The 12,632-nt window shown below is 41.7% G+C and overlaps 2 gene segments (V, D, J or C); both read left to right on the top strand.

Annotated features, from left to right (window-relative positions):
• The first annotated feature begins 967 nt into the window (after positions 1 to 967).
• Positions 968 to 4,966, top strand: LOC100939950 (immunoglobulin heavy variable 3-33-like). The segment is given in 3 exon segments: positions 968 to 1,031; positions 1,134 to 1,587; positions 4,857 to 4,966. Coding segments are annotated over 3 exon segments (610 nt in total).
• Positions 4,967 to 11,617: 6,651 nt separating this feature from the next.
• On the top strand, positions 11,618 to 12,202 carry LOC100437212 (immunoglobulin heavy variable 4-59-like). The segment is given in 2 exon segments: positions 11,618 to 11,694; positions 11,778 to 12,202. Coding segments are annotated over 2 exon segments (492 nt in total).
• Positions 12,203 to 12,632: the final 430 nt, after the last annotated feature.

The following is a 12,632-nucleotide window of genomic DNA, read 5'->3' as shown; positions in this document are numbered from 1 at the left end:
GAATGAAAGAAACTAAGGAATTAAAAAAACAGAGTAAATTTTACATGATACATTTGTAGAAATTTTAGAAGATGCCACTATTATAGATTAACATGGAGAAGATTTAAACATTTCTGAGAATATGCTATTGGGAGTAATGCGGATGTGAGTTAAATTTCAGAGGAATAAGAGAAAGATTTAGGGATGGATTTATTCAAAACTTGATTGAAGTGCTGAGTAAATGGTTGCAAACATAGGTCTACATTTTTCAAATCATTCACCATAAATTTGAATTAATTATTAATTACACTCGAATAAAGCAATAACAAAGAAACTGATGAGATAATATTTGACTGAATTGCAGCAATAAATAGATCAATATTAACACAAGGAATATAACTGACTTCCAAAAACATACACATGAACCGTGGTTCACTCTGCATAGTTAGGTAAATTACAGAAAGTTGTCACAACAGATGGGGAATCCTGCAGACTTCACTAGGCATGGTCCATGCCGCCCTGCAGGTATCTCAGGGGAGCTGCCTCGTCCAGTGGTTAGAGCACAGGCCCAGATAATAGGACTAATTGTTTTTAGATGTGTAATCTTAGACACACTGCACAACTGCTGTGTTCTCTATGTTAATTATCTCCTGTAAAATAAAACATTGAAGCCTGCATTAAATATATTGTGTAAATATGTAAGAATTAAAGTTATGAGAGCTAAATGTTAATCAAGGCACAATCATATAATATATAACTATATTTTCCTGAATGATGGAATTATTACCAATCTCCCCCAGGACACTTGATCTGCCCTGAGCCCAGCCTCTCCTCAGATTCCCCACCCCAGAGCTTGCTTTATAGTGGGGGACATGCAAATAGTGGCCTCCCTCTGCTGATGAAAACCAGCCCAGCCCTGACCCTGCAGCTCTGGGAGAGAAGCCCCAGCACTGGAAGTCGGCGGTGTTTCCATTCTGTGATCAGCACTGAACACAGAGGACTCACCATGGAGTTTGGGCTGAGCTGGGTTTTCCTTGTTGCTATTTTAAGAGGTGATTCATGGAGAAATAGAGAGATTGAGTGTGAGTGAACATAAGTGAGAAAACAGTGGATTTGTGTGGCAGTTTCTGATAACGGTGTCCTTCTGTTTGCAGGTGTCCAGTGTGAAGTGCAGCTGGTGGAGTCTGGGGGAGGCTTGGTCCAGCCTGGGGGTTCCCTGAGACTCTCCTGTGCGGCCTCTGGATTCACCTTCAGTAGCTATGGCATGCACTGGGTCCGCCAGGCTCCAGGAAAGGGGCTGGAGTGGGTGGCAGTTATATGGTATGATGGAAGTAATAAATACTATGCAGACTCCGTGAAGGGCCGATTCACCATCTCCAGAGACAATTCCAAGAACACGCTGTATCTTCAAATGAACAGCCTGAGAGTGGAAGACACGGCTGTGTATTACTGTGCGAAAGACACAGTGAGGGGAAGTCATTGTGCGCCCAGACACAAACCTCCCTGCAGGAACGCTGGGGGGAATCAGCTGCAGGGGGCGCTCAGGAGCCACTGATCAGAGTCAGCCCCGGAGGCAGGTGCAGATGGAAGCTGATTTCCTGTCAGGATGTGGGACTTCATCTTCTTCTGACAGTTTCCCCAGGGAACCTCTTAAATTTAGAAATCTGTGCCTAACAATGTCTTCTCTATGCATATGAGGACCTTTTCTCCCAGGCACAAAATGCAGATTGACGCTTACACGGGTGAAAATTCCTCAACCGTGATCACAACGATCAGAGTCCTGAGTAACCTCAGGGCTTCCCGGTGAATCTTCTCCAGTCAGACCCAGGACAGGGACCTCCGTGAGATTCCCTGACTGGAACAGTCTTTACGGATCTGACTGGAACAGTCTTTACGGATCCCGGTCACAGACAATAGAGAGGCTGGGCCAGGGTCAGCGTCATGTAGAACCTCACAGATGTCACGTCTGATCCTTCTCCTGACACGAAAGTATGCAAATAAGTATCAGCACTGGTGCTGATCTGGTGCTTCTTTTGTTCCTAATCCATTTACTTTATTTTTTAGTCGTTTTTCTCCTTTTTCCATTTGTTTTTCCTGCTTTTTGAAAAAGGAAGATGTTTTCCCTGTGAGATGTAAGGGATGACAATTTTGGGGGACGGCTGGAACATCCAGTATCCTCAGGGCCGGCCATCAGTAAGTGCAGGCTGGAAGTCTCAGAAAGAGCTGAAGCTGCTTAATCACCATGGAGTTTTACCTTCTCCAGTTCTGCTCTGATGGAATCAGGGCCAAGCAGGTTATCAATGATAATCTAACATAGAATCAACCAATTCCAGTTTTAATAACGTCTGTTAAAAATTCACACCACCACATGGATTAGTGTTTTGTCAAATCAATACACAGTATTGTCCAGCCAAGTAGACTGAAAGACGGACCGTTACACATGGAGAAAAACATTAACCTGAGTTCTAGGTTCTTAGAGTGTTAAAGGTGTAAAACTGATTATTTAAAAATGAGGCTATTTTTCTTTTTGCTATTGAGTTGTAAAAGTTTCTTTTACATTTGGACATTAAAACTTTTTCAGATGGCACAGTATCCAATTCTGTAAGTTGTAGTTATTTTGTTGCTTTGAAGAATCTTCTTTATAATCTATTCCCACTTGTTCAATTCTGCTTTTTTTTTTTTTTGGGTGATTTGAATATAACATCCAGAAAAAGATTGCTAATTGTTTGAGGGTTAGGAGTTTTACAATTATAGGTATTACATTTAAGTATTTAAAGCATTTAGAGTGAATTTTTGTGTTTATTCTAACCTAAAATTCTTAATTCTTTTCATGGGAAAATCCAGTTTTCATAACACCCTCTTTGGAAGACACTATAATTTAGCCACGTTATATTGATGGTTCTCATGCTGAAAATCAGTTCGTCATCAATATGTAGGTTTATATCTAAGCTCTCTGTAGGTATTTATGCCAAAACTTTCTATGTTTTTAATAAATATTGAGGCCTGGAAGTGAAATGCCTAAAGCTTTATTATTTCCTTGTTACAGATATTAGACCAAAATATTCTAATCTTTTACTATTGAGTGTAATAATAGCTGTGGCCTTTCTTAATGGCTTTTATTATGTTCAAGTTGTTTTCTTGTCTTCCTACTGTGTTCATAGTTTTTATAATAAAACTCTGATTTTTTTCAAATTCTTTTTCTGTGTCTGATGAAATGTTACTGAGATATTTTTTATTTAGTTTTTTAATGTGGTGTACTGAATTGATTGATTTGAGAATGTTGAATCAAGTATGCATCTCAGGAAGAAATTTGAGTTGGTCATGGTGTATGGTCTTCTAAAAAACTTTGGAGCTTAGTTTACTATTGTTGGGGATTAATTTATGTCTACCAATGATATTGGTCTGTAGTTTTCTTTTATTGTGGTGCCTTTGTCTATTACTGGTAATACTATAATGGTAGCCTCATAGAAAGAGTTTAGAAGGTACATGGCAGACTACCTTTAAAGTAGATTTATCAGTGGAGAAATGGTGATAGTTTTTTCTTCACTTTTCTGTTGGGAAGAATTTTATGTTGTTTAAAAGATATTTAGAATGACTTAACCTGGTTTATGAGCTTTCATTATATTCCTTTCTTCCATTCTTTTTGAAGAACTGCTTACCTTTCCTATTTATTTTTAGGTTTGTTTTTAGACTTGTGCAATACATTTTGAGGTGAAACTTGGTGGAATTTTTTCTAATAAATTAGAAAAAAATAAATCATTCAATTGACTATTTTATTCAGGTTGATTTGTTTAATATTTGCTAAAGGCCAGTTCTTTAAGCTATGACACATAATAAATCCCAAAGGGCAGTACCTCATTGTTTACTTAGCTTTTGTACTTATATTTTTCAGAGGAAGAACCACTACTGTAAATTGTAAATAGCCAATACATAATTGTATTGTATGCAAATTTGTGACTGTTTACACTGTCATCTCTGAGAAACAGATACAGTTTATTTACTATATATATATATATATATATATATATATATATATATATATATATATATAAAAAGAGTTTGGAAGGTGGACTCCTCACCAGTTTTTGAAAGAGTTACAGAAGGGCTGGCATTAGTTCTTTAAATGTTAAGGTTCATTTTATGATGTAACGTGTAACCTATCATGGAGAATGTTCAACGTGTGCTTGAGAAGGATGTGTATTACGTGACTCTTTGTTGGAAGGTTCTGTAAATATCATTCAGATAAATGTGTTGAATAGTGTTGTTCAAGTTCAGAGGCACATTAAGAATTTTCTTTCTGGATTTGCTATACATTATGGTCATGAGGTATTAAGGTCTTCTCTTATTTTTGTATTGTTTTCTATTTCTTTATATCTCTTACAGTTTGCTTAATGCAGTTATATTTGTAATTGTACACACGTGTAAAAACAAAAATCATAATTGCTAAATGAGTTTTATGGCACAGTCACATTATAAGTAATATTTTTTCAAATGCTACCATTGCCACTAAACACCTCCTGGAGTCTGACATCTGCTCTGGGCACTTCCTTCTTCTCAGGTGTCCCACACTGGAGCTTGCTTTAGAGGAGGAGGCATGAAAAGAGGGCCCTCCCTCTCCTGGTGAAAACAAGCCCAGACCTGGCCCTTCACCTCTGGGAGAAGAGCCACAGCCCTGGGATTCCCAGGGGTCTCCATTTGGTAATCAGGACTGAACACAAAGGACTCACTATGGGGTGTGAATTAAGCTGAATTTTTCTTGTTGGTATTTTAAAAGGTGACTCATAGAGAACTAGAGTGAGTGAGAGTGAGTGGATATGAGTGAGAGAAACAGCGGATATGTTTGGCAGTTTCTGACCAGGATGTGTGTGTATTTTCAGGTGTTCGGTGTGAGGTACAGCTGATAGAGTCCGTAGAGGACCTGAGACAACCTGGGAAGTTCCTGAGACTCTCCTGTGTAGCCTCTAGATTCGCCTTCAGTAGCTTCTGAATGATCTGAGTTCACCAGTCTCCAGGCAAGGGGCTGGAGTGAGTAATAAATATAAAGGATGATGGAAGTCAGATACACCATGCAGACTCTGTGAAGGGCAGATTCTCCATCTCCAAAGACAATGCTAAGAACTCTCTGTATCTGCAAATGAACAGTCAGAGAGCTGAGGACATGGCCATGTATGGCTGTACATAAGGTCCCAAGTGAGGAAACATCGGTGTGAATCCAGACACAAAATTTCCTGCAAAAAGAAGAAAGGAGTCTGGGCTGAAGGGGACACTCAGCCCTCACAAAACAGGCGCAGCCCCAGGGCAGGTGCAGATAGAGGGAGGACAAGGGCTGCTGTCCTTCAGGGTCTGTGGTTTCCTCTGCTCTAACGTTTCCCCTCTGAGCCTCTGTACATTTATGTTTTGTGCCCACCATGAGGTCCCCAGATTAGAAAACTAATTTAAAAGAGGAAATATTCTCATATGTCCCAAAAACAGATGTAAGTATTGGAGGCATAAAAATGCACAGGAGCTGGGTGAGTCTGTAGACACCGCCACCCCACAATGCCAGACTAACCACTCGTGCTGGAGAAGGGTGGGAGTTTGATGGAGCTTCCCTAATGACCCCGTGGTCCAAGCTAAGTCCAGCAAGGCCATTGGTGCCTTGCTGAGCACAGTCGTCCATCAGGGATCTCCCATGTGTCCCAGCAGCAACCATGCCTCAATATCTCCACTGTGCACAGCCATTGTCTGGGAGGAGCTCACAGGATGGGTGTCTTTGGCACACACAGGTGATGGGTGTTAGAGTGCAGTGCAGCAGCTGGCTGCCTGGTCTATTGGGCTCCTGGATATTGGAGGTATTGGAGGTGCATTCTCAGGGCCAGCACGCTGTTTGTTAATTTTTATATAAAAACCATGTGATTTAATTCATTTTCTCAGATGACATAGATAATTAATAACACAATCTGCAAATAATTGTAATTTTCAACTTTACCAGAACTTCATTGTTTCTTAATTCTGTGCAGGATCCAGACATGGTATTGCCCTTCTCATGAGAAATTGTTCGACCTAAACTGAAACCAGTTGTTTCTCATATACTTTGGTTTCTTCCCATGTGCAAAGATCTTGATTAGAGTAAGTTTGGTACTTTCCACACACTCACCCTCACCTCCCCTGTCAAAGAGCAGAAATTGTCCTTAATCTGAGTCTGAGGGGGGAGCTGTTCCTGTACCACTCAGGGCCTGCGGAGACCCCCAGATGCAGCTTCACTGAGTCAGATGTTTCAATCCCTGAGATTGCTGCTCAGGTCTAATTGTGGGCTCAGAATTAGGACAGTCTTTAGGTTATCACAGGTCAATCCTATTCTAAAAATCATCCTTATCACACACCGTGGTAATAATTCAATGTTGATTTTTCTAAAAAGCAGTTTCTCTTTTTTATTTGGTTGCAAGTTTGAGGAAAGGAACATGTGATAATACTTTCTAATCTAACCTCAAAATCTACTGAATTGTTCTAGGAGACTCACAAATTGGACAAGAGTGAGCTCTTTATTCTCATTAAAAATGCACGTATTTGGGAATTTCACCATGTTGTCCAGAATCTGTTAACATCAACAACTGTGTTTCGCAGTGCACTTCTGGCTTCAGACATCCTCGCAGACCCTCTCCCTCACCTGCACTGTCTCTGGATTCCCCATCATAACCAGTGTTTCCCACTAGAATTGTATCTGCTTGTCCCTAGAAGATGGACAGGAGTGGATCAGGTGCATGGGTTGTGAAGGGAGCACAAATTACAACCACTTCTCAAGAGTCCATATCCAAGAAACAGTTCTTACAGCTGAGCTCTGTGCCCAGTGAACACACAACTATGCATTTTTAAGCAAAAGAGGCAATGAGAGGACTTCATTATGAGCCTAGACACAAACCTCCCTGCAGGGGTGCATAGGACCAGCAGGAGGCACTTGGGGCAGCATGGGGGCTTAGGATGATTGTTGGGGGTCAGGATGAGCAGGATCAAGGCTTAGCATCAGGGCAAGTGCAACAGGGCAGAAAAGGGGCTGTAGATGTGGGTTGTTCTCACCATCATATTTCACCACCAGACACCCTCCACTACATCTCTCCTAATGTGTCTGAGTGTTGATATAATTAGAAAATGGCATTTATGTAAATACTACTATATATCCACATTGAGGTGTATCCAGTTGTCCTCTCCATCTTATGTGGACCTTGTCCATCAAGCACTAAGTCCCTGTATTTACTTGAGTACCTCATACATTATGGTCAAAACATGTAGGGTCTCTTTTTGGCATGGTCTCTCCTCCTCCCTTCTCTCTCTGTCGCACAAAATCACATGAACTGACACACACACAGAGCTTCCCAACTTTAATTATCTGATGTATTGAAGCAAATTGATTAGTGTGAAGCTTTTCTGCTTTGCCTGCTATTCATGTTATGTAAAAATAAGAACCATGTGTTTCTCAGCTTGTTACTTCTCTAAGCTAAGTAGCATCTTTGTTTATTATACCCAGAGACCAAAAGCGATCCAACTGTTATTCAGCAGCTTAACTGGTAAACAAATTGTGGAAAATTCATTTACTGGAATAATACTCACTGCTACAATCAAGTACTGCTGGATACACTCAACACCATGCTTAAAATAACAAGTACCTGAATAAGTAAAATAAGTCAAACAAATAAAAGTGCATACACGTAATTCCACTTCTATAATTTCTATGAAGTAAAAATGAACTTAAAGTTACATAAAAATATCTGTAGTTGACTGGGGACATGGTACAAGAAGAGAAGGTATAGAAAGGAGAAACGACAGGAGAGCAAAAGGAAATTTCTAGGATAATTGGCTTTTTCTCTGTTAGTAAAAGTGAGGATTATGTCAATATTTGTAAAACTGTACACTTTATGTAAAGATTCTTATTTGCTAATTTCACCTCATTAAAATATTGCAAATTTTAAAATGTCTAATTTGGTAGAAAAGGTAGTAGAGAGAGATGAATAAAATACATAAAAATCAGAGAGTTCTGAATACACACATGAATGGACCCTGGGTCTCACTGTACTTTTAGGGAGACACTAGAATACAAAAACATAATGACAGGATTCCAGTACGTGAAAGGAGCTTTTCAAACCCCAGGAGGCATGTCCAACTGCATCTTGGAGTTCACTCAGGGAACAGGCATGTCCTTGGAAGGAGCCGTGACACCAAGCTCCCAGCATCCATTGTAGTTGACACCATGCCAATGCCTAGAGATCTCGACTAAAATTTTCTGTGGATGTTGAGTCTGATTATGCCACACACTCACACCAAGTGAGTATGGAAAGGATAGTTACCTGCATCCTTAAGGTGTCTGCTGAGAGCAGGGCAGGGCTCTCATTAAGGTCCAAAGTGGCTTGATAGAGCAGGGAAGGGGACTGGCTCAGGGTTGTTATCATGGTTTGGTGGGGAGCGACGGAGAGCATCCTATTTGCAGGAAGGGTTTTGTGGGGCTCCAAGGTCAAATTGGCATCAAATGAGGGACCTCCTGTGATTTCTAACTAGATTTACCTTGTATGCTTAAAAAAAGAGATGATGGAGGAAAGAGCCTTAAGTTATCAGCAGTCAGGCCTAAACATAGAGTCTGATGACTTACTCTAAATAGCAAGTATACAAATGATGAGTAAGAAAAGAGACAAGACTCCAATATGGATGGACAACAGCCAGGTCTGCAGAAAATGAGAAGACTGTTTATAAGCAAAGAATAATGAGTAGGAGGAGGATATGGAGGAGGATTCTGGTCCAATGTCTTGTGTGGAATCTTTTCATGATTTGAGATCATCAGCTTATTCTGAAGGTCTTAGATCACCTGTCTTCTTCAAAATATCAGAAGTGCCAGAGGATATGTGAGGATGCACAGTTTGACTTCCTCTATTTGAGTAGTTTACAATTGTGTGAAATTCTTAATTAATTAATTCTTTTTTTTTGTTTGTTTGAGACGGAGTCTCACTCTGTTTGCAGGTTGGACTGCAGTGGTGTGATCATAACATAGCTCATGGTGATTTTAAATTCCTGGCTCACAGAATCCTCCCACCTCAACGTCTTGACTAGCAAGTAGCTAGGTTTCCAGGGCACTTCATCTACACTTGGCCGGTTCTTTTCATTCTTTTTTTTTTTTTTTTTTTTTTTTTTTTTTTTAGGTGGAGTTTCCCTCTTCTTGCCCAGACTGGAGTGCAATGGCGCCATCTCAGCTCACTGCAATCTCCCCCTCCCGGATTCAGGTGATTCTCCTACCTCAGCCTCCGGAGTAGCTGGGATCACAGGCATGTGACACCATGCCTGCTAATTTTGTATTTTTAGTAGAGATGACGTTTCTCCATATTGGTCAGGCTGGTCTCAAACTCCCTACCTCAGGTGATCCTTCCACCTCAGCCTCCCAATGGGCTGGGATTACAGGAGTGAGGCACCGCACCTGGCCTCTTCATTTTTATTCATGTGTTCCTTCAGCAGCCACTATGTCTTTCCACTGATTTCTTCAGTTTCTGCCTTTTCCTTTTGAATAAGGCTGTTATACCTAAGGGGAGATGGGAGGTGGGCCTGGACAGGGATTTGGTGCATTCCTCTCTCCCCTCCAAGTTCTTATTGGTTTCTCCAGTGTGTCTAGAACAGTGGTTTTGGTGGCTTTACCTCTGCAGATAATTTCTCTTGCAATGTAGTGGTGACCGGGAGGTGTGTCTGGATGCATTTCAGCTGCAGTTGCTGTTTTGCTTTCCCAGACAGCACTGTCCCAAGGGGTAGAGGGTGGAGCATTTTGTGATGTATCCCCAGTACTGAAGAAAAAGTCTTCAATAGCAGGAGGAATTCCTCAACTGTATGCACTCTGAGAATTTAAACAATAACTTCTCTGTCACACTCAAATTTAAACCATCCAATGAATATGTCTACTTTAACCTTGTGCTAACTTAAATGACATTTGGCAGCCTCTGTCCCAGAAAAGATTATCATCTGCTCCTGTTTATTTCCCTGCAAGTCTTTATGTCTCTTGAGATTTCAGATACATTGTTTGTCCTATAACATCAAAAATTTGATGTATACGTGCTAATTTGCAGATCAGTAAGTTTAGCAGTTGTTGTAAGAATAATAACATATTTTTATGGGATGCTTAAATCTCCAAGCTGAGAAGCACCTCTATGTGTAATACTAAGAAACTAGAAATGGTACAAATATCAAGAAGATATGTAGATAAACATAAATTAGCATTTATTATGCTAATAATACATTAGCATTTACTGTAGTAACATCCATCATTAGAACTAATACATTGTTGATGCTCAACATGTTTGCATCATAAGTAGTTATGTGCGAGAAGCCCCACAAATAAAACACATACTATATAATTCCCATATAATAAATTCTTGAAACTCAAAACTAAAGTATTAAATGTGAAGGACTGACTTGGAATATGGTGGGGGAAGAAAATAATTGGGAAGGAGGAATTGTAGAGGAACACACGGAAACTTTTAAGTGTAATTTATTCATTATTTGGATGGCTTTTGGGGATGCACAGGTGAGCACTAGTGCAATAACATTTTGCTTTTCGTTTGGTTTTTTTTTTTTTTTTCTGAAGAGATGTGGTCCTACTCTGTGACCCAGGCTGGAGCGTAGTGGTGGGATTACAGTTCAATGTAGCCTCCAACTTCTGGTCTCCAACAATACTCCTGCATCTGCCATCTAAGTAGCTGAAACTACCGTTGTGTGCCACCAGGCTTGGCTTGAGTACTTATTAAACCACACACTTTGCAATATTTAATGTATAGTAATAATGTCTCAATAAGACTATTACAAATCAGTGAATGAATAATTTGTTCAGTACAGATTCATGGAAAAATAGACACTAACATGACGAATGTCTGACATTTATGAAAATACAACTGCATGAAATGTTCTTCTCTTTACATTCATTAGGTAAACACAATAGTGCATACACATCACACCGTGCTTTTATTACAGGAAGAAAGTTCTGAAAATATCACTGGGGTGAACCACATTGTGCTGGGCTTGGTTCAGGGAGCAGTCAGGCTCAGTGATGTGACCTTCAACCACAGAATCCTAAAAAAAAAAAAAAAAAAAGAGGCTGCCCCAAAGTCCTCATCAGTTCCTGGACTCGCCATGTGTCTGGACCATATCAGTGCATCTGGAGCTCCAGGGAAGGGGCTCCCTGGTGGCTTTAGTGATTCCTTGCTTGCTGTGCTGAGATCTCACTGTAGATTATGTTGGGTTTTCTAAGGCCGTTTTGCTATTTAAGATCCACTCCCGGGGACAGAGCGATTCCCTCTAAACCTGATGGAGGTTCTGAACTACAAATAACATTAAGTGAATCCTGGTGTGTCTGAACTCACGTGATTGTTACATTAAGCTGCTGTTCCAATCTGTTTCCTCAACTGGGAAAAGAGGAGCCAGGACATAGTGAGTTGAGGCCCCAGGAAGATAACTGAATTCTCAGAGGGCACAGCCAGCATCCTCCTCCCAGGGAGAGCCTAAAAGACTGGGGCCTCCCTCCTCCCTTTTCACCTCTCCATACAGAGGCACCACCCACATGCAAATGTCACTTAGGCACCCACAGGAAACCACCACACATTTCCTTAAATTCAGGGTCCATCTCACATGGGAAATGCTTTCTGAGAGTCATGGACCTCCTGCACAAGAACATGAAACACCTGTGGTTCTTCCTCCTGCTGGTGGCAGCTCCCAGATGTGAGTGTCTCAAGGCTGCAGACATGGAGATATGGGAGGCTGCCTCTGATCCCAGGGCTCACTGTGGGTCTCTCTGTTCACAGGGGTCCTGTCCCAGGTGCAGCTGCAGGAGTCGGGCCCAGGACTGGTGAAGCCTTCGGAGACCCTGTCCCTCACCTGCGCTGTCTCTGGTGGCTCCATCAGCAGTGGTTACTACTGGGGCTGGATCCGCCAGCCCCCAGGGAAGGGCCTGGAGTGGATTGGGCATATCAATTATGGTGGGAGCACCAGCTACAACCCATCCCTCAAGAGTCGAGTCACCTTGTCAGTAGACACGTCCAAGAACCAGTTCTCCCTGAAGCTGAGCTCTGTGACCGCCGCGGACACGGCCGTGTATTACTGTGCGAGAGACACAATGAGGGGAGGTGAGTGTGAGCCCAGACAAAAACCTCCCTGGAGGGAGGCGGAGGGGGCGGGCGCAGGTGCTGCTCAGGACCAGCAGGGGGCGCGCAGGGCCCACAGAGCATGAGGCCGGGTCAGGAGCAGGTGCAGGGAGGGCGGGGCTTCCTCATCAGCTCAGTGGTCTCCCTCCTCCCCAGCACCTCAGCTGTCCCCAGGCCTCCTCTTTCTTTATTATCTGTAGTTCAACTTCCTCACATCCTTGCTGCAGGATTTAACAGTCACTGGCGCCCTTTTTCAACAAATTCCCACAAGGCCCATTTTACCTTCTTGACAAGCAAAATATTCTAAGGCTTCTCACCATCCCTTGATTGGCGTCATCTACTGCATCGTGTCTTTCTCTTAAATTCATGTGATGAAACCCCAATCCCAGTGGCTCTGTATTGGACAGAGGGATTTTAAGAGGGCAAATAAGTTAACTGTGGCCATAAATGTGGGACCCTAATCCAGTAGGACTCTTGTCCTTATGAGAAGTGGAAGACATCAGAGACCTCTCTCTC

This window comes from Pongo abelii, chromosome 15, assembly GCF_028885655.2.
Source record: "Pongo abelii isolate AG06213 chromosome 15, NHGRI_mPonAbe1-v2.0_pri, whole genome shotgun sequence".
Lineage (NCBI taxonomy): Eukaryota > Metazoa > Chordata > Mammalia > Primates > Hominidae > Pongo > Pongo abelii.
This window is presented reverse-complemented; position numbering and strand designations above follow the sequence as displayed.